The 27,010-nt window shown below is 53.6% G+C and overlaps 6 protein-coding genes across 6 annotated transcripts; 2 read left to right on the top strand and 4 right to left on the bottom strand.

Moving 5' to 3' along the window:
• Window positions 1-232: 232 nt before the first annotated feature.
• POSPLADRAFT_1054416 (hypothetical protein) lies at window positions 233-575 on the bottom strand (the record flags this gene model as incomplete). Its single annotated transcript, XM_024480516.1, has 2 exons — window positions 233-349; window positions 402-575. 2 exons carry the CDS (start codon window positions 573-575, stop codon window positions 233-235), a joined length of 291 nt encoding a protein of 96 aa, XP_024342470.1.
• A 3,764-nt stretch (window positions 576-4,339) lies between these two features.
• POSPLADRAFT_1134265 (hypothetical protein) lies at window positions 4,340-5,806 on the top strand (the record flags this gene model as incomplete). The annotated part of the gene is made up of 1 exon (XM_024484455.1): window positions 4,340-5,806. One exon carries the CDS (start codon window positions 4,340-4,342, stop codon window positions 5,804-5,806), a length of 1,467 nt encoding a protein of 488 aa, XP_024342469.1.
• Window positions 5,807-6,843: 1,037 nt separating this feature from the next.
• On the bottom strand, window positions 6,844-9,187 carry POSPLADRAFT_1044985 (hypothetical protein; the record flags this gene model as incomplete). Its single annotated transcript, XM_024478650.1, has 11 exons — window positions 6,844-6,853; window positions 6,899-6,993; window positions 7,510-7,578; window positions 7,647-7,737; window positions 7,797-7,953; window positions 8,019-8,166; window positions 8,225-8,458; window positions 8,539-8,656; window positions 8,743-8,884; window positions 8,941-9,023; window positions 9,075-9,187. The coding sequence occupies 11 exons, from the start codon at window positions 9,185-9,187 to the stop codon at window positions 6,844-6,846; spliced, it is 1,260 nt and encodes a 419-aa protein (XP_024342468.1).
• Window positions 9,188-9,492: 305 nt separating this feature from the next.
• POSPLADRAFT_1167965 (hypothetical protein) lies at window positions 9,493-11,106 on the top strand (the record flags this gene model as incomplete). Its single annotated transcript, XM_024487990.1, has 7 exons — window positions 9,493-9,625; window positions 9,693-9,898; window positions 9,948-10,093; window positions 10,146-10,365; window positions 10,419-10,527; window positions 10,595-10,766; window positions 10,843-11,106. 7 exons carry the CDS (start codon window positions 9,493-9,495, stop codon window positions 11,012-11,014), a joined length of 1,158 nt encoding a protein of 385 aa, XP_024342467.1. The 3' UTR covers window positions 11,015-11,106.
• On the bottom strand, window positions 11,035-11,786 carry POSPLADRAFT_1167963 (hypothetical protein). The gene is made up of 3 exons (XM_024487989.1): window positions 11,490-11,786; window positions 11,356-11,424; window positions 11,035-11,302 (listed from the first exon to the last, which is right to left on the bottom strand). The coding sequence occupies exons 1-3, from the start codon at window positions 11,658-11,660 to the stop codon at window positions 11,186-11,188; spliced, it is 357 nt and encodes a 118-aa protein (XP_024342466.1). The 5' UTR covers window positions 11,661-11,786; the 3' UTR covers window positions 11,035-11,185.
• Window positions 11,787-13,010: 1,224 nt separating this feature from the next.
• On the bottom strand, window positions 13,011-25,836 carry POSPLADRAFT_1179412 (hypothetical protein; the record flags this gene model as incomplete). The annotated part of the gene is made up of 11 exons (XM_024488665.1): window positions 13,011-14,236; window positions 14,743-14,853; window positions 14,898-15,072; window positions 15,525-15,634; window positions 15,734-17,301; window positions 17,381-17,397; window positions 20,899-20,955; window positions 21,003-21,080; window positions 22,212-22,965; window positions 23,056-23,394; window positions 24,652-25,836. 11 exons carry the CDS (start codon window positions 25,834-25,836, stop codon window positions 13,162-13,164), a joined length of 5,469 nt encoding a protein of 1,822 aa, XP_024342465.1. The 3' UTR covers window positions 13,011-13,161.
• Between the last annotated feature and the right edge of the window lie 1,174 nt (window positions 25,837-27,010).

Below are 27,010 nucleotides of genomic sequence, written 5' to 3'. Positions count from 1 at the left end.
CCTAGTATTGGAGAATTGGCATGGGTATAGAGTACTTGTCGGGCAAGATGAAAGACAAGAGAAAGAGAGAGGGCCGTCGCCACGGGTGCGCCGCGGACTCGGACGCGGGTGATCGAACGATCGACGAGCGCTTGCTCCCATCAGCCACGAACAAGAGACTGCCGAGACACATCTTTGTATTCACAAATCGAGAAATACAAGCCAATTTCCCTCTTCTGTAACTTCAACCTCCTTACTTGCCGATCTGCAGGTCTTTCATCCGCTTGAACGGCACATCGTCTTCCTCCTCATCCGGCTCTACAATCCGAACGCCATAGCCATAGCTCGATGTGCTTGAGGTGGAGGAAGCCTGCAAACATGTCAGTCCCGCTGAAACAAGACCCTAAGAATCTAATATGTACCCGAGATATCGCGCTGGGCGTATTCAGTAGAATAGTGGACGGAGGATTGGCCGCATTAGTGGAATTAGTGGGAGTATCAGGAGTAGCTTCTCCCTCGTCCGCGGCAGTGATAGTGGGTGTGATGGGAGAAGGGGTAGGTCCCGTGGGAGTGTCGATAGTATCAGTGTTGGACATCGTTATCACTTTTCTCAAGACGCTGAGTCGAGTAACGACAGTTGAAGGCCACTGGAGTGTCTGCGCCACAATCAGCTTCGTCCAAAGCACCACTATCGCGGTATGTAACACTTACATTGACGCAAGCACTGGAAGGATTTGAAGGGACACAAATACCTGGGAGTGCACTGCCCCGCTTTACCTCTATATATATTCCCACCAACGTCACTTCACCACATGGACGCGTACGCCCAGAGGGCGAGGAAGACGCGAAGAAGCACACCCGACCAGCCCCACAACTGCGATTTGCACTAGCGAAACCTTATCTGAGCTCGCCATTGTCACTCAAACCTGGAATACCGCCGGACCGTAACGACCGTGCAGAGCCGCCTTTCCGCTACCTCAAACGCAGCGCATGCGCTAGCATGTGAGGGTGCGGGATCAAGCTGAAAGAGCGTGGCGTTTTGTAAATATGAGAAAGATATTGTGGTATACTGGGGCTCACCGCAAGTTCAGACTCATATTCGGATCCACTTCAGCAAGATGATACTTTTGGTTGAGGATTCTGCACATGCATGCACCGTAAGCAAGGCATAAAGTAGGAAGAGATGTCTCAAACCATAATTGCCAAGCTTTGAAATTGTCTGCTAGCTTGTTAAGCCCAGGTCTTGGTACGCTCGCTTGACGTCAACTCTGCTCTTGCGTGACCATTCCGGCCACCTAAAAATCACCACCACAATCGGACCAGTCCAAATTTGGCACACGACATCATACGTCGCGACGCAATGTCTTGAGTCTCTGTGGAGAGATCAGACATTTCCCGTCGAATACACGGAGAAGGGCTGAGAATGCCAGTGCTTGACACGACGTACACGAAGCCGATGCGGGCTGACCCACGGGCGAATGTGGCTAATGGCGTAGCCTTGTGGCGAGGCGGTTGAATGTCGGGAGGTCTCTTGCAAACTCCCTATGCTGACGAGCAGACCATGCTGCTCCACAGGTGAACCATTGTGAGCACTGATGAGCTATTCTAATCGATAGGCTGACGTCAGGGATGCCCACTTTCCAGCAGAGGTGCTATGGTTCCGAGCCATAAGGAACCACCGAGTCGTGGCTGTGTCCGGCTCATGCTCAAATTGTCGGACTCCCTGAAGCATCTCTATGACGTGGTCAATGGACGGAGTTTCTGGCAAGAAGACTCTCACCTTAAAACACGATGCGAGGGAGAGTCTACGGTTTGCCAGCAGTAGACGCGACCGCAGTCCACTAGGCTTCCGCTGCCAGACCTCAACGCGTTGGCTCGTTCTGACGCCACACCTTCCATGCACAGGAACACAAAACGATGTCGTGCATTATGACATGGTCACGCCACATTCGCCAACATAATCCTATGTGTTCGAACAATTGGAGTGGCGGACAGCCAGAGGGTCGTATGCGGACCTAACTGGGTGGCCCGAGCTGCTGGGCCAAGGAACCATCGTAGGACGATGCGTCGTGTCTCTACGATTCGCATTGCCAATTGAGTGGTCAACGCCGATGATATTCCGCGCGAAGACCGATCATGCCCTGTCTCAGTGAAGAAGCACATCAACGATGGGCACACATCTATATGGGCATCTGGGAAGGAGGCAGCACCGCCCTCCAGGATCGTGTTTTTCATCTCCGCGAACAGGTGGACTATCTTGCATGCTCTCCGCAAAGTACGGCCACGGTGATCACTTAATTTGGCAATTATCCACATCGGTGACACGGAGCACGCGGGGTTCGTTGCCTTTCTACCCACAAAGTTCTACCCACAGCACAGTGCACCTACAATCTCGTGGAATACCTTCCTCCGAGGCCTAGTCAAGGCCTGGTCTCGATGAGCCGTACGAGCAGTAGCCGCTAACTCAACCGAAGACACAATAGGTATTGTATCAGTAATAGGTTAGCCTATGTCACAAAGAGATTTCCGACCACTAACAGACGCACCAGTAGGCCACTGCGACTGGCTGGTCCGCGTCGAGACACCGCGCCGGGATGTCACTATCCAGTATGAGAAAAGGCTTTCGCTGTACACCAGTATTCATCAGCTGCGCATGGTGAAGAGCCAGAAGCAGACGCCAAAAAAGGTAGTAATAGCCCTACAACTCCGATAGCTCACGCCCTGAACCTCACCCCATTTTCACTTCGTTCTGCCGAAGCGAACCCAAGACAACTTCTCGTGGATTCTCTCGAATACATCACCTTCTGATGTGGTGATTGTGGAATAGCATGGCACGTACATGCTTTACTGGCGTTTGACGCTCTGTACTAGGGACGAATGCAATTACACGGACCCTTAATTCTCTCCACGAGCCAAGGACCGTACTTAGACACCGACGACATACAGCCGCACATCGGAGACAACGGCTATGTGGAAAACCTTGAAGCAACACGCCACACTGCCGAATCATACCTGCCAGTGCCAGTGCAACACCGTCACCGGAACACGCTCTCGATATCAGGGTTTCATATCGGTGGTAGACTTGCAGGCACAGACCACACACGAGGATTCGGGAACCCGTAGGTCTTCATGGATCGTCTCTGTGATTCCTGTATGGTTATTTATCTTCGTCCAGAAGGACCCCATGAATGTACGAATGATTGTCTATATCAATTGTATCACTCGTATGAGTCGTCCGCCAGCTTGCGGCGGCTCTAGCGAGTAACCAATCAGTAGTGGGGCAATCGAGTCATCTCCGTACTAATGGACGCACCCGAGAATATTTAAGCGCAGGCGGGGTTGATGTGAAATTCGGAATCAATGGTCGGGACCATGGTCACTACCTGGCAAGGTATCGTCATAGCCACATATTACAAGACTAGGCCGTTGTTCTCAAGGCCGTCCGATTCCCTGCCAAAGCTACGGACACATCGGGTTCAAAAGTCTATTGGTGTGAAAATCAGCTATCAAAATCCATATACGCGGAGCTTTTTGTTTCGACACCAGTATAACGTCTCGACTGACACGGCTGTCCAAAGGAACTCGGAAGCATGCTCGGTTGACCGTCCCAATTTGGTTACGCCTACTACGCCGCCGCGCGCAATGCACGGAACGATGCAGAATCACACCTCGTGGTGAATGCTTCCGTCACTATCTGATAGATACCGTTCGTGCGATACTCGTGTCGCACGAGGGCCCACTCTTTTGGATCCAACGCTACGCACCTGTGTATCTGGATGGAGCTCAGCTTCTTCGGCGCAAGCCGCTAACTACGGCCATCCAGTCTGGTTCAATTTGAAAGCGATTTCGCCTTATGTAAGCAGATTCAACTCCGGCGTTGCATCCTCTGCAGGCTCGGTCTCACTCATGGCAACCTCCACGTGCACACCATACACTATTCAGCCAAACAAGCCGATAGACATGTTGCGTTTTCGGAGGAGACTAGGTATCATCGATTCTCGTCTAACCATTCGTACACATTCCAGAGACGTCCATGGACAAATGTTTCACCAGTGCTTCCCTGTTCAATCTCGCCGGAATGAATGTAGATCTCACGTCCAGTCATATTAAGTTTGTTGCCTGCCCGTTCATGCGAGGGACTCATTTTCAGACGCAGCCTCGGTAACAAGGTCGAACTCTAAATGATGTCCACTATAAAATGTCTTTCGGAAGGATACTAGTCTGCACTGAGCCCTCGTAGGCGTTCTTCTCCCAGGTATTGTCTTGTTCATACTTCATGAAGTAAAACTATCTCTGACGCCATTGTCTACAAGAGTACACGACTTTCCTACCTTCGCTGCATCAAGCTTGATACGCCGCAATGGGGGGCTTATTCTCGAGGCGTCGTGGAGAGGAAGTCGGCCCCAACCCTCTTATAGAGCAGCTGCAGGCTGAGCTTCGAGCGCAGGAGCAAAGAACCAGGGACATGGAGGAATCGCGTCAACAGGCGCAGGAGCAGCTGTTGAGAATTCTGGAAGAGCAGCGCAGTCTTCGCGAGATGCATACGAACGCTGCGGAGGAGATGCGGAACGCGGCGGAAGAGCGTATGCGAACGGAGGCCATACAGAGGCAGGCGGAAGATGCCGCACGGGCGGCGGAGGCAGCTAGGCAGCGCGCCGAGGAGAGCAACAGGCTAGCGGAGCAGCAGAGGCTTCAGGCCGAGGCAGGCAGGCAGGCAGCAGAGGCGCGGATGCAACAAGCGGAGGAGAACGCAAGACGCGTTGAGCAGGAAAGAATCCAGGCAGACCAAGCACGTGCCAATGCGGAGGACAATGCGCGCAGGGCTGACGACGACAGAAGACTCGCCGACGAACAGAGGAGACAGGCAGAAGAAGAGATGGCACGCGCAGACGAGGCCAGGGCGATTGCCGAGGAGCAGCGTAGGGCGGCGGAGGAGCAACGGATCAGGAGCGAGGCAGAGCGCATGCGGGCGGACGAAGAAGCACGCAGGGCTCGTCTCCAGCAGGAGCAGGCAGAGCAAGCTAGGGCCGAGGCAGACAGAATGGCGGCGGAGGCTCAGGCCGCCTTCGAGAGGGCGCAGCAGGACCTTAAAGAGGGCATCCGGCCTATCCTTACGCCCACCGTGGAGGAGTTCGAGGAGACGAAGCGTCGCGTTCAGTATCGAGAGGGCATCTTCCATTTCGCAGTCGCCGGGATATCTGGAAGCGGCAAGTCGTCGATTATCAACGCTGTCCGCGGCATGCGCAACAACGACAGGGGTCCGTTGGTCGCGCGCACCGGCGTGACGGAGACGACTAGCGACATCAGTCGTTACCCCGACCCGAACACGGCGAACCCGTGGGTGTGGTATGATATCCCCGGTGCTGGTACGCTGCAAATTCCCGACTGGGTGTACTTCAACGCCCAAGGCCTATACATCTTCGACTGCATCATCGTCCTCACCGACAATCGCTTCACTCAGACCGACGAAGCCATCATCCGGAATTGCGAGCGATTTAATATACCGACGTACATCGTGCGCTCAAAATCGAGGCAGCACATACAAAATGTGTTGAACGACCTACCGCTCGAGGACGATGAGGATGAGGACGACCCTCAGCGATTGGTGAGAGCGCGCGAGGAGTATATCCGCAAGACGCGCGAGAGCATTGCCAAGAATTTGGATCGTGCCGGGCTTTCCTCCCATCGCGTATATGTCGTCGACAAGGAGAACCTGGTTCAGATTGCCAAGGGTAAGAGGGCGAGAGATGCCCTGGAGGAGCGCGAGTTACTCGACGACTTGATTACCGAGGCGCGCAATCGCAGAGTTCGCGTCGTCGTCAGGTAATGTCTGATGGTTGGACACTCAAAGGTGTTTGGTACGTCTGTTCACGAGGTAGCGTCATAGAACAGGGTTCTATTGTTTGAGATCCGTATGGGAATACATACACAGGTTCCGCTTGAATCGAACGAAGTGACAGCGGTCGAGGAATTGATAGACGTATATACCTCTCGTCCAATATGTGGCTTGTATGCAGATGGCAAGGCATAGGAACGTGCCTCTGCATGTTTTAAAATCCAACAACAGCAAGTGAATATCTATCACGCTACCGGTTGTAATTAGTACTGCCATTCCTGTGGTTACTAAATCAACACGCGCTGTATCCGGTCAAGAGAGAGAGAGGTCAAGGAGTCGTGGTATCCTTGATCACGTCCGGAGGTAAATACTATGTGTTCCTATTCAATCAATCCAATAACCTGTCATAGATAAACAAGGTGCGCATGCGTCAGTGTGTGTGAACAGTCGACCCTGTAAACGAATTTCGCCAGCGAGACCCCACCTGGTGTAGGCTAGCGACCTTTGCGATCAAGTGGACGAGGAAGTCGGGGTGCCGTCGCTCCTCCCGGAATGGGCCATAGCGGGAGAATGCTATCTCATACATCGCTGGAGATGGGAGATATGACGAGAAGGCTGCTCCGGGAGATCGCTGTGTGGACGCAAGATATTACAGAATCGGTGAAGCCTCGGCCCTGAGAGACTCAGCCATCCGTCACTGAGAGACATTCGGATTCGCAGGTAAAAATCTGTCGCGCACGCGAGAAACTCGCAGGCCATCTCAACGTCCCATTCTGTTACTTCGGCAGTCCTCCAGAGCACAGCCGACGCGAGAGAGAGGTTTCGCCAGTACCTGCAGACGTGAGTGACTGGGATCCATGAGCGGACAGCTGTAAGAGACAGCCTGTCAGCGGAGAAGGCGCTGCTGGCAGCGATTTCATCGAGAATGTCAATGAGGAGCTCTGCTGGCAAATGTTGAATGTAAGATGTGGTAGTATGCATTGTCATCTGCCCTGGTATTCTTCAGAACCCTCAGCAGAGCTGTATTCTCAGAGCAATCTGTTTGCCAATAAGCTCACGTCGAGGGATAATGAAAGCACTCACATATAGACTACCGAAATGTTGAGGTGGTCGTCCGCGACGGAAACGCCACACTTGAAGTCGGAATCTTCGATTTGCCAATGATGCCGATGCCGAACCTGTGGGACAACGAGATCTACATTATCTAAAGTCCGCGGCACTTGTATGACGAGGAAAATATGACTGACCTAACCTGTTCGACTCACCAATTCATTGCCTGTTGCTTATGAGCCTCGCCGTGGTGCGACTGTATACCTGCGCGGCTACTCCTTGAATAGTGCCGGTCCCCAGGACTTTTGTTCATCTTATTCTGGGCATTATACGCTGACTGCTAAGGTGGCTAGCGCTACTTCCACTCGAGGAAGTAGACTATGACTGATGCTGTCAGTCACACAATGCCATATGATACGGCAAGTACGAACGCAAACACAATCTGAACATGAGCTCCAATGCACGCGTGGCGGTCATAATGAGAGAATATATGTCCGAAAGCGATACAATACAATAGAACCTATGCGATTTTGACAGTCTAAAACCAACGAGCGCAATTATCCCAATCGAACGAGTCGAGCAGAAATGCGGCACAGAGATGCTAGCGTCAGCATAAGCATGCAACACACGAAGGCGGCACTGACCTTCGCGTAGAGCGACTCGACGACCTTACCCACTTGCTCCAGCGTGTCGATCGCCGCACCATACGTGTTCTGCAACACCAATCAGCAGTTAGCTCTATGCCCCCGCACCAGAGCATCATAATAAAAGTCCGACTCACATCTGCCTCCGCCTCGTCAAACACGATCAAGCATCCCCGACCTTGGTCCAGCACACCATGGAACACCTTGTCCAGAATCATCTGCGACAACCTAAAGCGCATTTCATTTAGCTCAAGGGCACGGTGTGCGCACGGACACAGAACACTCACTTCTGCTCAACAGCCTGTCGGCCCTGTCCGACCTGCTGCGCGACGTACTCGACCTCGATGACAGAGTATGGCTCGACAATGCGCAGTAGATTCTGCTCCAGCAGCGTGTCGTATAGCGCGGATAGGTGTGTACGGATCGTTGAGTCTGACGACAGCTCTGCGTGCGCATGAATGTGTAATTAGCATCGCGGCTGTATAGAGTGAGCGGCGAGGGGGCGGTACCTTGCTGATAGTCTCGGAGCGCCTTCTCGAAGTCCGCAAGATTGCGCTGCTGATGCGCACGCGCGATCGCGCGCATGCTCTCGACGTCGCGCAGCTGCGCGTATTTCGACGCGAGCTTGATCGAGAGCAGATACGTCACATCCTCTGGCTGCACGGGCAATCGAGCGGGGTCAGTATGCCATCCATCGCATGCCCAAAAGACCTACCAGGTTGAGCATCACTTTGCAGAGGAGCATGTATTTGAGGGCGCCGAGCGCGCTCGGGTCATCCTGGGTGCTCAGGTTCTCGAAGGTCTCGAAGAAATACGAGTACGCAGTGTTGTAGTCCTTGTCCTCCGCATGTAAAATGCCGGACTGCAAGTCGAGGCGCGCCTGTAGGTGTGGGGGGCAGTATATTGAGTTGGCTGCTGTCCGTGCGGATGTCAGGGCCGCCTGGCACGGCTGTTAGGAGACGGCAGTGAGGGCGACAGGGTGGAGAAACATGCCTTTGCCTTCGCCAGATTGCCAATCCCACGATATACCCGGCTCTCCAGGAGATGTACCTCAGTGAGGATCATCTTGTCGTCTAGGCGCTTCAGTTCACCTAGCAGTTCGTCGATTAAGGCAATGGCAGGCTTGTACTGGGACGTGTCTAGCTGTCTGTGGCGAAGAGTATCAGCCATAGTCAAAGACATTTTGCCATGTCGAATATTCGAGGAGAACTCGCCGATGGGCATATAACTCACATCCCGACCAGCCTCGTCTCCAGACTGTGCTTGAGAAACATGCGCTTTTCGCGTTTTGCCCACTCAATGTTCTCAGTCAATACCTCTACCTGTATCTTCTGGCTGTCAGGAATAGCGCTGAAGCAGTCTAACACCGTCCGAACTGCATATACCATGAACTTGAGTGGATGCCCTCACGGCGGTGGAAGTCATACGTACTAAGCTTGGCCGTCTTTGCTTTCGCAGAGGCAGAGACAAATGTCCGAGACAGTGTGATGACCTCTGCGACACCGCGGGCATTCCTGGCAGAATTCATGAAGTAAGGGCGCCGAATCTAAGAGCAGCATGCTCACTTCTGGTCCCGGTACAACTCAGCAAGTTTGACGAGTGCATTCTCCTGATGCCGGAGGTCCCATTGCCTCTCCTCGACCGCTGCATGCTGGTTCACCGGTGTTGCTGCATACATTGCGTTCGTCAGTCTGACCGCAATAGAACGGTTGTATTTATGCGTACTGATGATTTCCTTGTACAAAGCTTCCGCTTGCACAGGATTTGAGGAGGCAAGAGCCTCTGCCTGCTTGAGGAGGTCCTCCTTGGAAGACATAGCGGGTGTAGAAAGGTAGAGGGGTGTAAAGAGATCTGAGTACGCACGAGGAGCGTGAATGAAGGTGACGCGTCGCGTGTGTGTAAGCGCCCATCACACTGACGCGTCGGTCGATCGTGTCTCGTCTGTACTTGTTCTCCTCCTCGTCCTCGACACCCACAACCACGATGCCCGACGACGTCGTCCTGCCCATCCCCAACCTTGAGCTTCCTCAGAACCTCTTCGTCCTCTCCCAGCCTGCCCTCACCCACCTCCATGACAATGCCCGCACAAAGCTCCTCGAGGGTATCAAAGCCGACCGTGCGTCCTGCGCACCCATTCGCAGCGCTAGCACTGACCTCTACTCTTGTCTTCATTTATTTGACAGAGATGGCACCGTACTACCGTTCCGTGACCGCCGCAGGTGCCCTACCCCTCGATGCCGCCCTCCTCGAGTCCATGGAGCAGGCCAACGTCGCCGAGCTCGCCCGCCTCGAGGAGCGCCTCGAGGAGGCCAAGAAGGTCGAAGGCGAGTCTGACATCGCAGATGCCCTCCAGGCACGCGCAAACTACCTCACCCAGATCGGCGACAAGGTACGTTCCCGACCGCACTCGCGGATATGCGTATGTTCACCCGAGACAGGAGCGCGCACTGGAAGCGCAGAAGCTTGCGCTGGAGAAGACCGCAGGCTTGGGCTCGCGCATCGATATCGTGCTCACGCTCGTCCGTGTCGGCTTCTTTTTTGGTGATTTCGACATCATCAAAGCGCACCTCGACCAGGCTGAGCAGTGCGTACCCGTGCTGCTTCTCTGCAGCGCATTTTTGTTGACAGTTCGCCAGGCTGATCGAGGAGGGCGGTGATTGGGACCGGCGGAATCGGCTTAAGGTGTACAAAGGCCTGCACCTCCTCTCCATCCGACAATTCAAGCGCGGCGGTGAACTCCTGCTCGACGCGCTCGCCACGTTCACAGCAACGGAACTGATCTCATACAACGACTTCGTGTCATATACAATCATTGCGAATGTGCTTACACTGAAAAGAGTCGACCTGAAGAAACGCGTACGTACTCCGGTAGACTCGCATATTGTAACTAGACCAAACTGTACATGCAGCTCATCAGTGCGTCCGAGGTTTCACAAGTTCTCCCAGAGCTGCCCAATCTCGCCGAACTCATGAGGAATCTCTATGACTCACATTACGACAAATTCTTTGTTGCGCTTGGTGCGTATCTGATGCTCGATCCAATCACTTACATAGGGTCCATTTCCTGACACTGCAAAATGTACAGCAACCCTCGAACAAACGCACCTCATCCCATCCCGTCTCCTCTCGCCACACACCCGCTTCTACGTCCGTGAAATGCGCATCCTCGCATACTCCCAACTCCTCGAGTCCTACCGCAGCCTCACACTAGACAGCCTCGCGCGCTCGTTTGGAGCAAGCGCCGAATTTGTCGACAGGTACGCGTCTAGCCATAAACCGTTGATTCCTTCTATGCATCGGCTCTTCATCCATCTGATCTGGTGCGGATTGTAGTGAGCTCTCGCGGTTCATCGCGTCCGGCCGACTACATTGCAAGATCGACAAGGTGCACGGCGTTGTCGAGACAAACCGGCCACCGCTGAAGGACGCGCAATACGAGACGGTTATCCGGCAGGGCGACATCCTGCTCAACTCTGTGCAGAGATTGAGCAAGGTTTTGTACTGAGTTTTGAGGCTGCAGGTGTGGGGCTGTGGCAAATCATCTCTTTGCGTCGGACTGTGTATCGTAGCGTCGTTATGCTGAGCTCGGAACACCGAGTAATGCATGGGCTTTGAGTAGGTGATAGGAAACGACTCGAGGGTCCGCTGCGGAAGCGAGTACTATGTGTTGTGCATGTCAAGGCTTATCTGGCTTCGTCGGAGGCTCCGGAGGCGGAACACCCCATTCTGGGAGGCCCTTGGGACGTTCAATGCGTTTAGGCTCCCAGTCCTCCTCCTGCGCAGCGCTCAGCCGCTGCGGGGTATTGTCAGAAGCACAATGAGCAGCGAAGGAAGTACGCTACGCACGAAATACTCCTCTCTGATGTCAAACTTCTTGCGGCTCTTCGCGAGCCCGAGCTCCTGCTCCTTGCTTAACTGTAGTAGGAATGCCGGAGCCGTCGGTCATGTTCGGGCCTTCAGGAGGAAAGGGCCGCACGCACCTGGCTGACCTTCTGGTCGTGGAGGTCATAGCGTGTCTGGGTAAAGCTCTGCATGGCGAAGGACGCGCCGACGATGATGACCACAAAGGGGATGCCGAAGAGGGAGGGATGCTTGCGCAGGGTGCGGTGCACCGGGTTGCGATTCAGCGGGGTGCGTGCGAAGGGAGGCATCCGAGAAAATATCTAGACGAACGCAGCTACGATCCACTTGCAAAAGCTCAACGCCAACGCTCAGCTATAGAGCTATGACAAAGGGTCGTTTTGTATATAGCAGACGTTGAGATTTGCAGAGCTAGTGGTATCAGGACATCAGGAGAAATATAAAGTCGCTAGCCACCCGCTTCCCCTCTGATCGAGGTCGGGTCTTGCCGGGCCGCAATAGAATGACTGATTCTGCCATTCCTCCACCAGAACCATCAGTATCTGCATCCTGCGCATCTAGGACCGCATCCAGGATGGGGTCGATGTTGGTCTCACGCTGTCTTTGAGCGTACCCATCGTTCTGGGGTTTCATGTCTCCCTCGTCCATATGTTCCATGGCCTTGTGACGTTCTACAATAGTCTGCCCGTTCACTTCGGCTTGCTTTGCTTCCTCTTCATCTCGTTCATCCTCTGCATCCGCAACCTTCAGATGTTTTTAACATTCTCTGATGAATTAGATTTCAAAATAGCACAACCTTTTGTTTCACACGAGGATCAGGGTGGCCATCTCGAGAGGGAGCTAATGGCAATGGTGGGGTCCTAGGCTTGTCCTCGTCCAACTGCTCGCGCGTTCGTATAGCAGCGAACTGTATGCGTTCCCCTGAGATCAGATTTGGCACGCTCGAGCGCGATCTTCAGCTCTATAGCTGCCGCACCGAATCTGTTCATCTCCTACATCATACATGAGTTTCTCGGCGTGCTGCTCGCGTTCCAGTGTTGTGCGAGTCGTCGAATGATCGTGCGACTGTCGTTTAGTCGCATGATGTCAGTCGAAACGACTACAAACGACGACGACTGTTCCCACGGCGGCGACTATTCCCACGACCATTCAGTCACACCTGACATTAGAGGCGATGCGGGAATGGAGGGAGATTTGGCCACAAAATAATGTACACAACAGGATGTGATGTTAGCAAGATATGTAAATGAAAATACATGTATATCCTATTGGCAGAGACTCAGCACTCAGTCAATACTATCTTCTGCATTGAAGATGAGAAGTCGAGAAGCTCATACAACTCAACTTCATCCTGCAAATCTGTCCAACCCTCTTTTCCATCCTTGCGGTGAAGTCAAATAGATCTCTCAATGACAGAGGCAGCCAAGTAAAGTCATTGGGCCCCCTCATCCCTTGATCCGATGCCTCTTTGGGACTCTTCGGGCGCCTGCGTACCAGAATTGCGCACGTGAATATCGGGCCGTGTCTGCGCAAGCCGTGGGAAAAGTCGCCGCGACTTTTCGACTGTCATACAGTCGTCGATTAATCGCCCCAGTCGTGGGAACGACTGGGACGACTGGCAGACGACTGGCCCAACACTGCAGCGTATCCTATTGATATATTACATGCACAACAACAAACAGCGGCTCCGAACTCGATAGCAGATGACAACAAGGTGATTTGAGTTCGACAGCTAACAGACAGAGCTAACAGACAGAGAACACAACATAAAAGACAAGGCTTACACAGCTACTACTCAGATATCTTCTCAGTGCCACGTACTGCAATCCGTCTGGAATGAGCTTGCTCCAACAAGTCCCTCACGAGCTGTACCTCATCGAGGACCTGCTTCCCAATCGGTCGTCTGGTGGTGATTTGGACCAACGTGTTCTTGTCGACCAAGTACACGGTCTGCTGAAGTAAGTTGGCCTTCTCCAGGTTCTCTGTGACGTTCTTCTGCGTCTGGGCCTTATATTTGTCGCGCGCACTCTCCCAGTGGCTCTCCCCCTCCCCCTCCCACTCTTCGTCGTCCTCGTCACCCAGTATGTCATCGACGACGTTGTTGATGTGCTGCAATGATTTGGATCGCACAATGTAGGTGGGAATCTTGAAGCGCACACAGTTGCGCAAGATCGCGATGTCCGTTGCAGTGAAACGAGTATCGATCAGCACAATGATTGCGTCGAAGACATACAGGCCCTGGTCGTTGAAGTATGTCCAGTCGGGTACTTCAAGCGTGCCAGATCCAGGGACGTCGTACCACACGAAGAAGTCTTCGTTCGGGTCGGGGTAGCGTGTGATACCACGCGTCGTTTCGACCACGCCTGTCGGGGCTACGAACGGGCTCTTTGAGCCATTGCGTAGCCCGCGGAAAGCGTTGATCAGCGACGATTTGCCTGCACCTGCAACTCCCGTGACCGCGAAGTGGTAGAGGCCCTCTTGATACTGCAGACGCCGCTTTGCTTCCTCCAACTGCTCGCGCGTCGGCGAGATGATAGGCTGTATGTGCTCCTTCAGCTGACGTTCCGCACGCTCGAGTGCGGCCTGCAGCTCTGCGGCCTTCCGGTCGGCAGTGGATTGTGCCGTCTTCAGCTTTTCCATCTCCTCCCCGACGTCGCGCACGAGATCCTCGGCGCGCTGCCGCTCGCGTTCCACCTCGCGCTCTCGCTCCTCCAGCATACGCTTCGCTGTCACATAGATGGACAATTCTTCTTGCTGAAGCCGGGCGCGCTGAGCGGCAGTCTCCACCTCCGTAGCAGCGCGTTCGGCATCAGCCTGCGCGCGACGCAAGCGTTCTTCGATCTCCTGTAGTGTCGGGTTTGCGCCTCTGTTTCCAGCGCCGGGGCCGTTCCGGGCAGCCCGCACCTTGTTCAAGATGGCATAGCTTGCGTAGACAGCACCGGAGATGAGAACAGCATCCAAGAACGGAGTAGATTTGGGTGGCGGTGGTGGCGGTGGTGGCGGTGGTGTAGACAGTGCACCTCCCATTGTGCTATAAAGGTGTACTAGTGAGCCTGCGGGTAAGACAAGTCTTGGTTGCAGACGCGAATAGCGTCTTCAACAGAGGAGTCGAGGGTAGAGGACAATTGCATCAGATTGGGAGTGTGTGAAAGTCACCACCATGCGATTTCCGGCGTGGGTAGAACTCGTTCAGGCCTTCGCCAAGCGCCCCTGCGACGCGGGCCTGGCAGAGGCTCATGGTGATTGTTGGCAAGGGTGGGGCAACTAGCGATGGTATGTTCTACGCTCGGAGGGGGGAAAACTCTACAGTGCAACTACATACCACCTAGGATGCTTCAACTCTGGCTGACAAAGTCATCCTCTATCACGCACATGTGCCCTATATCTTCTGCTGCCCACCTCGCCGCCTCTTCTGCACTTTCTACGGCTTCTTTCATTCTCGCCTCAGCCTCTTGCGTCCTCGCCTTAGCCCTCTGTACCTGCCTCCGCTCTTCTCCGTATTGTGCCCATTGCGCCTATGTCTTGACTTGCCCTGCGCCGCCGTTTGAAACCCTTTGCGCTCCTTGGTCAACTCCATAACAGGATTGGCGGCGATTTTACCCGCACTATGGGCATGCTGCATTCTGGCCAGCAACCCGACGACCCCATGTATCAATCCCTGCTGCGGCGCACCACTTACAGCGAGCCCAGGATGATGACGGACTCCACTATCCCCGTGTTGAGCATCATGGGGACACTGATGATTGGAGATTACTGTAGATGCGCGAATGCGACAGAGGACGCTGGAGACAAGCTGACACTCTTCTATGCGGCTGATGCGCGCAAGGGTGTAAGCTAAACCTCGGAGGTTGTGGTGTTATGTGTGTCCGCTTGTCTCTTATATGCGTATGATTCTGATACGTAGTGAAAGGGGATCTAGTTCAATTTCCCAAATATAGTCGCCAATTGCTGTTTCTGCTCGAGCTGCCCTGTTTGATTTAAAAAGACCGATTTACCTTATATCTCTCCGTCTCACCTACACGCGCCTCTGCAGACGCCTGGGATCAGACGCGACGCGTTGTATAGAATCACGTGTTCGCGTTTCATGGAAGCGCGTGATCATGCATCAGCAAGTACGCTCCTGAATCCTGTATCATGACCTTTCTGGCGAACACGTCTAGCAAGGACGACGAGATACTCAATCGGATATTTTTGAAGTACGCTGAAGTATTTATATGTCGCCGCTAATGCCGACATAAGAGCAAGACATACATTTCTAGATCCTCTACATGTATTTGATTGGAACTATGGAGAAGACGGCGATGGATCCTCCTCATGGCGTCGCATGCGAGCGGTCAACGCCGACGCAGCGGACGATAGGTACGTAGTGGCAGTCGAGACGGGAGAGAATGCCTTTGGCTTGATCCTTCGGTCTCGCGCTGTCGAGAGCAAATCTCCGATAAGCTCCCACTCATCAATACCCGTACTTAGACCTCCCCCGTTCGCGATCTTCACTAGGGTCTCTTTGTCCACAATGTAGACGCGCTGCTGCGGCAGTCCAGCCTTCTCAAGGTTCTGCGCAACGCTGCGTCTCGTTTCGGCGACATATTGCTGGATCGCCTTATCCTTGCGTGCGTCTTTATTCTCGCCTGCGTCCTCATCACATGGCATGTCGTTCAGGACGTTCCGGATCTGCTGTGCGGATTTCGAGCGAACAATGTACGAAGGGATTTGGAAGAGCGCGCAATTTCGCAAAATTGCCATGTCCGTTGCCGTAAAGCGGTTATCGGTGAGGACGATGATGCAGTCAAAGACGTACAAGCCTTGGTCGTTGAAGTACGCCCAATCGGGCACTTTGAGCGTCCCTGCACCAGGTACGTCGTACCAGACGAAGGGTCTGGCCTTGTTGGGATCTTCGTAGCGTGTGATGCGGCTGGTGGTCTCAGTGATGCCCGTTTCCGCGACGAGTGGATCGCGTGAGTTGTTGCGCATACCGCGGAAGGCATTGATGAGTGACGACTTGCCACTGCCAGAGATGCCCGCAACGGCGAAATGGAAAAACCCATCCTTGTACTCCAGTCGCTTCTTGGTTGTCTCGTACTCCTCGCGTGACGGCAAGATGACGGGTTTGATACCCTCCTTCAACGCCTCCTTTGCCTCCTCCGCCGCAGCTATCGCATCTTGTGCCAGCTTCTTCGCGACTGCCTCGGCCGCCTCGGCCTTATCCTGTTCATGTTTAGCTTGCTGCACTTGCTCTTCCGCTGCGGCGCGCTCGCGCTCACTCCTCTGTCCGTCTTCCTCGGCACGCCTACGGCTCTCCTCAGCGGCCGCTGCTTCTTCCTCGGCCTGCTTCCTCTTCTGCTCTGCTTGCTTCCTGTCCTCTTCTGCCTGCCTGCGAGCCTCCTCATTACGACGGGCGTCGGCCTCCGCCTGCAGTCTCGCCTCATCCGCCAAGGCGCGCTCCTTCTCAACGCGTCCTGCGTTCTCCTCAGCAATGTGCCTAGCCTCTTCCGCTTGGATACGCTCTTTCTCTATGCGCCTTGCTTTTTCTTCGGCGATGCGTTTCGCCTCCTCCATCGCACGCGTTGCGCCCTCTGCCCTCCGCCTACTCTCTTCCATGCGCCCCGCCTCTTCTGCCGCCCATCTCGCCGCCTCTTCTGCCATCTTTTGGGCTTCTTTCGCTCTCCCCTCAGCTTCTTTCGCTCTCCCCTCAGCTTCTTTCGCTCTCCCCTCAGCTTCTTGCGCCCTCTCCTTGGACTCCTGTATCTGCCTCCGATCTTCTTCGAGTTTCGCCCATTGCGCCTCTCTCTCTTTCCTCATGCGCTCCTCAATCTCCTCCATGACAGGATTAGCGGCGATTTCTCCCGCACTATGGGCACGCTGGATGTCCGTCACCAATTTGAAGATCCCATGTGCAATCGCTACTACGGCGTATACCACGACGCCGACAGACTGCGCGACGCCCATGTTAGGTATGATAGAGGCGCTGGTGATGGGAGATTGCTGTGGATGCGTGAATGCGATAGAGGACACTAGAGACAAAGCTGACTCTCTTCTAGGCGGCTGATGCGTGGAAGGGAGTAAGCTAAAGCTCGGGAGATGCGGATAGGCGCCCGATCTTGGTCGTAGAGGAGTCCGAGCCTCAGGTCCCGTATCAGTGCGGAGTCCCCGGGTGTGTAATGAAGATTGGGTTCTGGTGTTACGTGTGCCTGCTCATCTCTTATATACCCCTCGCGACATGTGCTGTATGCTTCTAACGCTCGCACTCGTGGTACGTAGTGAAAGGGAATCCAGCCTCCAAACACTTTATCGGTAGTCGTTTATTTTTAGGGGCTATCTCATTGCCAGTATAGTCAACTGGGATTCTCAACGCGGTTGCAGTTGGCGGTTTGATTGATGTGCCAATTGCTGTTTTTGCTTAAATGGCCCTGTTCTCCTGACATACAAAGACTGACCTACCTTGTACGTGCCCCTAGCTGCAGCCGCGTTTCCTTTTTGGGACGTAAGGCGATGGTCCAGTAAAGTGGGCGCGCTTTCCGGCAGACCATATACTAGATATGGATCGATTGTCATCCATGTCCGTTTATGGTCAGCCACGCAGACTAACGTGCCCCTGCCGACGCCTTGGATTAGATACGACGCGATGCAGTGTCACGCGTTTCATAGAACATGGAAGCGCGCGATCCCGGTTAACGAAGGTCGACTTCCGCGCGGTGATTCTGTTACTTGTCCTGTTTTGCAACTACACCGACCACAGCAGATATATATTCAACTCGACTTTGTGATATCAGGATGCAAATGAAACGCGAACCGGTCCTCACTAAGCTCGAGTGCTGGAAGGCTTTACCCTCCTGATTCGGGCCTTTGCCAGCATGTCCTTCAGCAGCTTCCATTCATCGAAGAAGTCCTTCGGCTGCTTCCCCTTCACGACCTGCACCATGAAGTCCTTGTCAACCATGTACACCTTCTGCTGGGGTAACTTAGCGCGGGCAAGGTTCTTCGCGACACTGTCTTGCGTCTCGGCAATGTACTTTTCCATCGCCTTCTCCATCCTTGCATCGTCCTCACCGTCCTCATCACCACTGTCATCCTCCGGCAAATCATCCAGGACATTTTGTATGTGCTGCTTTGACTTGGAGCGCACAATATAGGTCGGGATCTGGAACCGCGCGCAGTTGCGCAGGATCGCTTCGTCGGTCTGGGTGAAGCGCGTGTCGATCAGCACGATGATGCAGTCGAACACATACAAGCCCTGGGTGTTGAAGTAGTTCCAGTCGGGCACGTCCAGCGTTCCCGCTCCCGGGACATCGTACCACAGGAAGGGATTTGCCGTGTTCGTATCGGTATACCGCACAATCTCGCTTGTTGTCTCGCCAATGCCAGTGTGCGCGATGCGGGGATTGCGCGAGCTGTTCTACAATCCGCAAAATGCGCTGATCAGCAACGACTTGCCGCTCCCGGAGATGTCGGTGACCGCAAAGTGGAAGAAGCCTTCGGTGTACTGGAGCCGCTCCTTGATCGCGGTGTACTCGACCTCAGTGGGCATGATAATAGAGCAAGCTGCAAGCGTTACAGTAAGTTCTTGTGTCATCTGTTATGGCCTTTGCGTCACCTCGTCGGCGTAGTGCACAGGTACCGTACGGAAGGATACAACACAGCGGCCATCGGCGTCCGTTATCGTATATAGCGCTGTGCAAAAGCTATTTTACGACACATCAATGCACGAACCCAATCACGGGAGATGGAAGCGGTGCTGGAGAGTTCCAACTCTGTTGATTCTCTGAACCACTAGTCATCTGGGACCACTGCCAACTCTGATCGCGATAAGAGTGGTCATGTTCTGCACCGCTGCCCGCATGTTCACTGTTCTTGACGTGCGTTTGGACTCCGGCTTACTCTCAAGATACAAGGTTCGCGCTTAGTTATCTCTGCTCCGTTCCCGTTGCCTATAGATGCACACTTCCATTCCATATGTCGACTGCACCGTTTATCTGACCTGGGAAGATCGCCTTGTGGCTTGGACACGTTGAAGCACTAAACGGTGTGGTGTGCGATTCCACGAAAGATCATTGTAGCCCCTTTCATGGATCTAATCCGAACAGCAACGTTTATATCTGTCGAAATCAGCGATCTTGGAGACACTAGCGCTGGCTCTGGACGCGCTCAACCTTTGTACGTAATCGTACAATTCCTAGACATTGATACACCGTGGTGCATGTCTCACTCACAACATCTACTTTGTAGTCAGCCAACCCTAGAAGACGAAGAAGCTACCGGATTTGACGACTCTGGACCCCTCTTTTTTTATTTTTTAAATCCAGTTTTGTATCCGCTTGATCTGGACCCCTCACTCTCCGTGTCCGCGCTTCCTCGCGCAGATCTTTCACCAATTCCAAGTCGTCCAGAAGGATTCTCGGCACCTTGCCGTTTGCAACCAGGACGAGCGATTTCTTGTCCACAGCGTTGACCTGCTGCTGCGGCAGTTTAGCCTTCTCAAGGTTCTGGGCGACGCTGTCTCCCGTTTTGGCGACGTACTTCTCGATCGCCTTCTCCATACACGCCTTTTCACCCTCTTCCTCATCGTCTCTTAGCATGTCGCTCAAGGCGTTTTGTATACGTTACCGGGACTTGGAACGAACAATATACGAAGGAATCTGGGAGTGTGCGCAGTTACGCAGAATCGCGACGTCTGTGTCTGTGAAGCCGTTGTCGATGAGGACGATGATGCAGTCGAAGATATACAAGCCCTGCTCGATGAAGTACTCCCGCTCGGGCATGCTGAGCGTCCCTGCGCCAGGGATGTCGGACCAGACAAAAGGGTTCGCCTCGTTCGGGTCCACATAGCGCGTGACGATGCTTGTGGTCTCCGTGACGCCCGTTTTCGCGACAGCTGGATCGTTCGATCCGTTTCGCAGACCGCGGAGTCCTTTCACATATCAACGATAACTTGCTGCTGCCTTCGGTGCCTGCAACGGCGAAGCGGAAAAACCCCTGCTTATACTCCAGCCGCTCTTTTGTCGCCTCGTACTCTTCGCGTGTCGGCATAATGACGGGCTTGATGCCCTCCCGCAACGCCTTCTGTGCCTTCTCCGCCCTGGCCTTGGCCTCAGCTGCCGCTTCATCGGCCGCTGCTCTGGCTGCCTTTGCCTTCTTCTGTTTGGCTTTGGCTCGCTTAGCCTCTTCGTCGGCTTTTGCGCGTTGAGCTTCTCTGCACTGCTTGTCTTCCTCTGCACGCTTGCGTTGATATAGTATCTGTGCCGGGGCAGCGGTTGCTTTTGCGTCTCGGGCAATGGTCGGTGATGTCAAGGCCGACATAAGGGGTAACATGGCAATAGTTTGACCCATGCTTGCGAAAGAGTCTCAATATGCCAACGGGATCAAGTCAGTTCTCAGCCGTTACACGTGGTGTCATTGTGCGAATGTAACGTACTTCGGATTCTGGTTGAACTCTGTGAATGAGGTGATGGGGGGAAAATCGATGATACGACATATATATATACGTACGGCCACAACCGCAAGCGCTCACATATTATCATAAAGGGTCCTCACAGTTTGCATAGCTGGGCAGCACTTCATCTTCACCGCCGTATGGCAGTCGACCTAAATCTGGGTGACATACATTGTGTATGCAAACTGGGGGCTCGATAGCTTACGAATAAGCTCGGACAGATCTGGCGATAGTCGCAACATGTCAGAGAGCACACCGCACCAGATGAGTCGTCCGATACCTGCTCCCATGATATCTGCGTTGTTATGCTGACGTTAGCGTGAGCAACATGCGTACAGCAGAAACATACGAGGCGGTGCTCCTACGGCCGAGCTGAAGGGGAAGTAAAGTTGATGTGGAGTTTCTGACTATTGTGCATGCATTTAATGTCCACGATTCCTGACCTGTATGAGAATCTCCAGCCACACCTCGGCGTGCACCTGAAAATGCATCAGCTTCGATTCCTCATGTATGCCTTGTGCATCAACCTCGCCTGCGCGTCGTTTATCTCCCTCAACAAAAACAACTACGACCGGCGTTTATTGCGATATTCACTTCACAAGTCGTCGATCGGGCCATCTGTGGAGCACAAGCGCAAATGATAGCTGGTACCGTACCGTGGACTAACGGCAGAAGATGCAACAAAATACGGTATGCAAACTGAATGGCGATACGGGGCACTCTGAACTTAATTTTAAACAAACAAACATACTGTGAGTTTAATTGAGGACCATTCTGCCTCGCCGGGCACTTGCTTCTGAAAGCAGGTCCTTCAGGAGATCCCATTCGTCAAGGACGTCTTTCGGATGCTTCCCCTGGGAGACCTGTACGAGGTATGCCTTATCGACCATATAGACTCGCTGATGTGGCAAGTTCGCGTGTCCCAGATCCCTAGCGATGCTCTCGCGCGTTTCACACATATATTGTTGAAGCACGCGTTCAGGAACGAGCTCGAAAACTCGGGCGCGCGAGTAGCCGGGGACCGCAGGCCCCATTCGTACTAGCAACATGAGCGAAATACTCCTGTGCGGGGGAAAGTAGCTGCTGATCAAGCAGCCTTCATGGCAGTAGACCTCTGTCGCCTACAAGCGGGTCTTACAGGGACAGACTTCGGGAACTCTCCTGCACGGGATTCTCCTTCTAGACCCCTCCAACAAGAAATTGCTTTATAAAGTCTTCCGGGCTCGTATTCGATTTACAGCGTATCCTATTGATATATTACATGCACAACAACAAACAGCGGCTCCGAACTCGATAGCAGATGACAACAAGGTGATTTGAGTTCGACAGCTAACAGACAGAGCTAACAGACAGAGAACACAACATCAAAGACAAGACTTACACCGCTACTACTCAGATGTCTTCTCAGTTCCACGTACTGCAATCCTTCTGGAACGAGCTTGCTCCAACAAGTCCCTCACAAGCTGCACCTCATCGAGGACCTGCTTCCCAATCGGTCGTCTGGTGGTGATTTGGACCAACGTGTTCTTGTCGACCAAGTACACGGTCTGCTGAAGTAAGTTGGCCTTCTCCAGGTTCTCTGTGACGTTCTTCTGCGTCTGGGCCTTATATTTGTCGCGCGCACTCTCCCAGTGGCTCTCCCCCTCCCCCTCCCACTCTTCATCGTCCTCGTCGCCCAGTATGTCATCAACGAGGTTGTTGATGTGCTGCAATGATTTGGACCGCACGATGTAGGTGGGAATCTTGAAGCGCGCACAGTTGCGCAAGATCGCGATGTCCGTTGCCGTGAAATGAGTATCGATCAGCACGATGATTGCGTCGAAGACATACAGACCCTGGTCGTTGAAGTATGTCCAGTCGGGTACTTCAAGCGTGCCAGATCCAGGGACGTCGTACCACACGAAGAAGTCTTCGTTCGGGTCGGGGTAGCGTGTGATGCCACGCGTCGTTTCGACCACGCCTGTCGGGGCTACGAACGGGCTCTTTGAGCCATTGCGTAGCCCGCGGAAAGCGTTGATCAGCGACGATTTGCCTGCACCTGCAACTCCCGTGACCGCGAAATGGTAGAGGCCCTCTTGATGCTGCAGACGCCGCTTTGCTTCCTCCAACTGCTCGCGCGTCGGCGAGATGATAGGCTGTATGTGCTCCTTCAGCTGACGTTCCGCACGCTCGAGTGCGGCCTGCAGCTCTGCGGCCTTCCGGTCGGCAGTGGATTGCGCCGTCTTCAGCTTTTCCATCTCCTCCCCGACGTCGCGCACGAGATCCTCGGCGCGCTGCCTCTCGCGTTCCACCTCGCGCTCTCGCTCCTCCAGCATACGCTTCGCTGTCACATAGATGGACAATTCTTCTTGCTGAAGCCGGGCGCGCTGAGCGGCAGTCTCCACCTCCGTAGCAGCGCGTTCGGCATCAGCCTGCGCGCGACGCAAGCGTTCTTCGATCTCCTGTAGTGTCGGGTTTGCGCCTCTGTTTTCAGCGCCGGGGCCGTTCCGGGCAGCCTGCACCTGATTCAAGATGGCAGGGATTGCACCAGCGATGAGAACAGTGCCTAAACCGCCCAAGAATGGAGTAGATTGAGGTGGCGGTGGTAGCGGTGTGGACTGTGCACCTCCCATTGTGCTATAAAGGCGTACTAGTGAGCCTACGCGTAAGACAAGTCTTGGTTGCAGACGCGAATGGCGTCTTCAACAGAGGAGTCGAGGGTAGAGGACAATTGCACCCGATTGGAAGTGTGTGAAAGTCGCCGTCAGTGTGATGGTGCTGACGCCCAGACGTCACCCGAAATGTCTCGACATTTCCTCGTTTGAATCACTGGTTTGTGCGCCCGACTACTGGTCCATTTAATTTCGCCTTGTAATGCAACACAAGGGCATACAGTTAATACATTCTTAGGCTGGATAACAACAAAACTGTAGAAGGCGCAGTGGGTTCCTTATAAGTCCAGATCCGTTAAGACATTGCAAATAGCCGATCTAAATTGAAACGAAGAGGGGGTGAAACCATTTCTTTTCCGTATTGTGTCTTGCTTTTTGGCTGTAAGCATCCCTTAAAAGTTGACACATCGCGCATACATAATGCTTGACTAGGCTTGAGTATATTTTACAATGAATCTAGGGCACATCAGTTGTGGCTCAACCTGTAGGGTATGTCAAGAAGAGTCGAGAGCAGGCTCTTGGCTAATAACTTGGACCGACAGAGTCGTTTGGTCTGCAAGAATCAAGGACGACTGCGCTTGAGTGGAAAATGCTCGCGGCTCATGAAAATCTGGAGTTGCGCCGCACGGGCGGCGTGAGATACCAAGTGAGTATCATCACGATGTACCTGTGGTAGCTTCTGTATGACTGTCTAAGATCTGAAATCCAACGTTTCTGCTGTACAAGCCAAACCTTCGAGACATCACTACAACGTGATGTGACAAGCACAGGAGATGCAAATGGTCTCGGGCCCAGTGGATAACCGCCCGTACTCGAAGCTCTGTCTGCCTACGACGAAGACTCCGAAGCAAGATGAGGCCCATGCCGTTGGAAAAATCAAACCGCATAACTAACGATAAATTGTGCACTTCAGATACTCATACTCTACTCGTCTCGAGCTATGGAGAAGACGTCAACGAATATTCCTCATGGCGCCCCACACCGGCGGCGAGGGCCAACACGCAGCGGATGTCAAGTACGTTGTTACAGCTATGGTGGGGAATGCATTGTTATATTTCTAGCAGGGATAGAGACTTAAGACGATAAATACTAACGGTGTTTGACCCAGCTTGTAGCCAGCAAATACTACGTAAAAAGAACCAAGTACAGAACGAGCGGTGCAAGTACCATTCGCGGTCATGTGATATACTACCAGTATGATACGTATCGACGGTACATGTATTGCCACCATGCCTTCGGCTTCATCCTCCTGTCTCGCGCTGTCGAAAGCAAACCCCTCATCAGATCGCATTCATCGATGCCTGTTTTCGTTTTCTTCCCCTTCACAATCTTGCAGATGTTGTCAATGTCGACCATGTACACCCTTTGGTCAGGTAACTGGGCCTCAGCAAGGTTGTCGGCGACATTGGTCCTGGTGTCGGCGATGTACTTCTCGATCGCCTCCTCCATGTACGCCTTTGTATCCTCCTCGTCGTCGTCTCCTAGCATGTCTTTCCTGATGTTCTCGATGTGTTGCAAAGACTTTGAGCGAACGATATACGAGGGGATCTGGAAGCGCGCACAGTTCCGCAGGATCGCCGCGTCTGTCGCAGTAAAGCGGATGCCCATCATGACAATGATGCAGTCGAAAGCATACAGACCCTGTTCGTTGAAGTATTCCGCATCGGGTACTTTGAGCGTCCCTGCGCCGGGGATATCGTACCAGACGAAAGGGTTCGCTTCGTTTGGGTCCATATAGCGCGAGATGTTACTTGTGGTCTCGGTGGCGCCGGTTTTCGCGACGGATGGATCGTCCGAACCGTTCCGCAGACCGCGGCATGCGTTGATCAACGACGACTTGCCGCTTCCAGAGGTTCCCGCAACGGCGAAATGGAAGAGTCCATCTCTATACCCCAGTCGCTTCTTGGTCGCTTCAAACTCCCCGAGCGTCGGCGTGATGACGGGCTTGCTACCCTCCTGCAACGCCTTCTTCGCCTTCTCAGCCGCAGCTATCGCTTCTCCTGCAGCCTTCTCCGCCATTTCCTTGGCCGTGAGAGCCTTCTTCTCCTTGGGCTTAGCTTGCCTCGCTTGCTCTTCAGCAACCGTGCGCGCGCTCTCTCTCCTCTGTTCGTCTTCCGCGACACGCCTACGGCTCTCCTCGGCGGCCGCAGCTTTCCTCTGTGTCTCTGCTCGCGTCTTCTGTCTGCTCGCCTCGTCGCTCTCTGCCTTCCGCTTCGCACTTTCTGCAAATGCGCGATCCTGCTCGTCGCGTTTGGCGTTCTCCTTAGCGGCGCGTCTCGCCTCCTTCTGCCTGCTCTCCTTCTCTCTCGCCTCGGCCGCCCGTACTCTCTCCTCTGCCTTTCGTGCTCTCGAATCAGCCTCCCGTGCTCTCGCCTCGAGCTCTTCCATGATGGGATTCGGAGTGATCTCCTTATTCGCACGGGCAGCCTGCATGCCGCGCACCAGTGTCAGAATGGTGGAAAATTCGTTACCCATAGCTCGTACAGAATGTGGATACTGTAGATGTGTGGTTACGAGAGGATGCAGGAGAGCGGGAGACAGAGTCGGGTCTTCTACCGACGTCGTGCAGAACTCAGGGACACAGTCAGAAACATCCTCCGCTCGTCTCTCATATGTCCTCCGATATGAGGTATGAAACTCTGATCCCTCTGCCCAGGAATGCTTATGGTCCGGCCATACAGACATGCTGCTAGCATGGTACTCGGTCGTGGCCTCTTCATGGTGTGCATTCCCGCTGTCAGTATATCCGAGGAAGTTCCGTGGTTGGGGCCTGGTAAGCTTCTTCGATGTACCAATCGGTATTTCCAATTAGAATCGGTGCAGACCGCCGCTCACAAAACAAAATTATGAGTGTCATGATGTTCACGAGGAACACTGGCCATCCGGTACTGAGACCTTTGTTGAGTGTAGGAGGCGTTTCATCGCTGTCGCGTGTTCTGTGTGTCTGTCCAGCGGAAATTGGTCGGTGGGGAGTTTCATCAGGTGCGGGAGGCTCTCACGGTGAATGCACACTCCGGATGCCAATTGGATACAAGAAGCCACCAGTGTATTGGTCCAAGATCAAGTATCACCCCTTCCGAACATCGCAAGCCAAGACCGCGTGCACATTCGATGGAGAGGTGCCAGTACTGCGAACAGTTCTTGAATTGATATTACACATAATTTATATAGCTACCAGCACAAGGATGTTGCCGTGATCCCATTCGGAAGTTTGCAGGTGTACCGCGTGCCATCCACCGTTAACCTGGCCGATCAAGAGTGATTATTTCAGTAGAGCCTGGAACCCCATCACATCCACCACAGAACAAAGTATATGATATGAAGTCCAACAACATCACGCAGTGCACATCGCGAGATGAGGTTTGATAGTGAAATACTCGCAAAGACACGTCACCTGCGACGAAATAGCTACGTCCATGCTTGGTCCACCATGCGCTACCTGCGAGCCATACGTGATTTAAATAGGAATGCTGTACGGTTCGTTGAGAAGGGAAATGAAACCTAAGGAGACTCCCCCGGACTCGCCACTGGCGGTGTGACGCGTGAGGCCGTGGGCTTCTCT

Source organism: Postia placenta, assembly GCF_002117355.1.
Source record: "Postia placenta MAD-698-R-SB12 unplaced genomic scaffold POSPLAscaffold_3, whole genome shotgun sequence".
NCBI lineage: Eukaryota > Fungi > Basidiomycota > Agaricomycetes > Polyporales > Adustoporiaceae > Rhodonia > Rhodonia placenta.
The sequence above is the reverse complement of the archived record's forward strand: the minus strand, read 5'-3'. Positions and strand labels throughout refer to the sequence as shown.

Excerpts from the sequence above, each read along its gene's own strand:
- POSPLADRAFT_1167963 (XM_024487989.1), bottom strand. The coding sequence starts at position 11,660 with ATGCCTCCCTTCGCACGCACCCCGCTGAATCGCAACCCGGTGCACCGC. Across the intron at positions 11,425-11,489 it reads ACGACCAGAAGGTCAGCCAG|TTAAGCAAGGAGCAGGAGCT; the intron begins GTGCGTGCGGCC and ends TTCCTACTACAG. Across the intron at positions 11,303-11,355 it reads ACATCAGAGAGGAGTATTTC|CGGCTGAGCGCTGCGCAGGA; the intron begins GTGCGTAGCGTA and ends AATACCCCGCAG.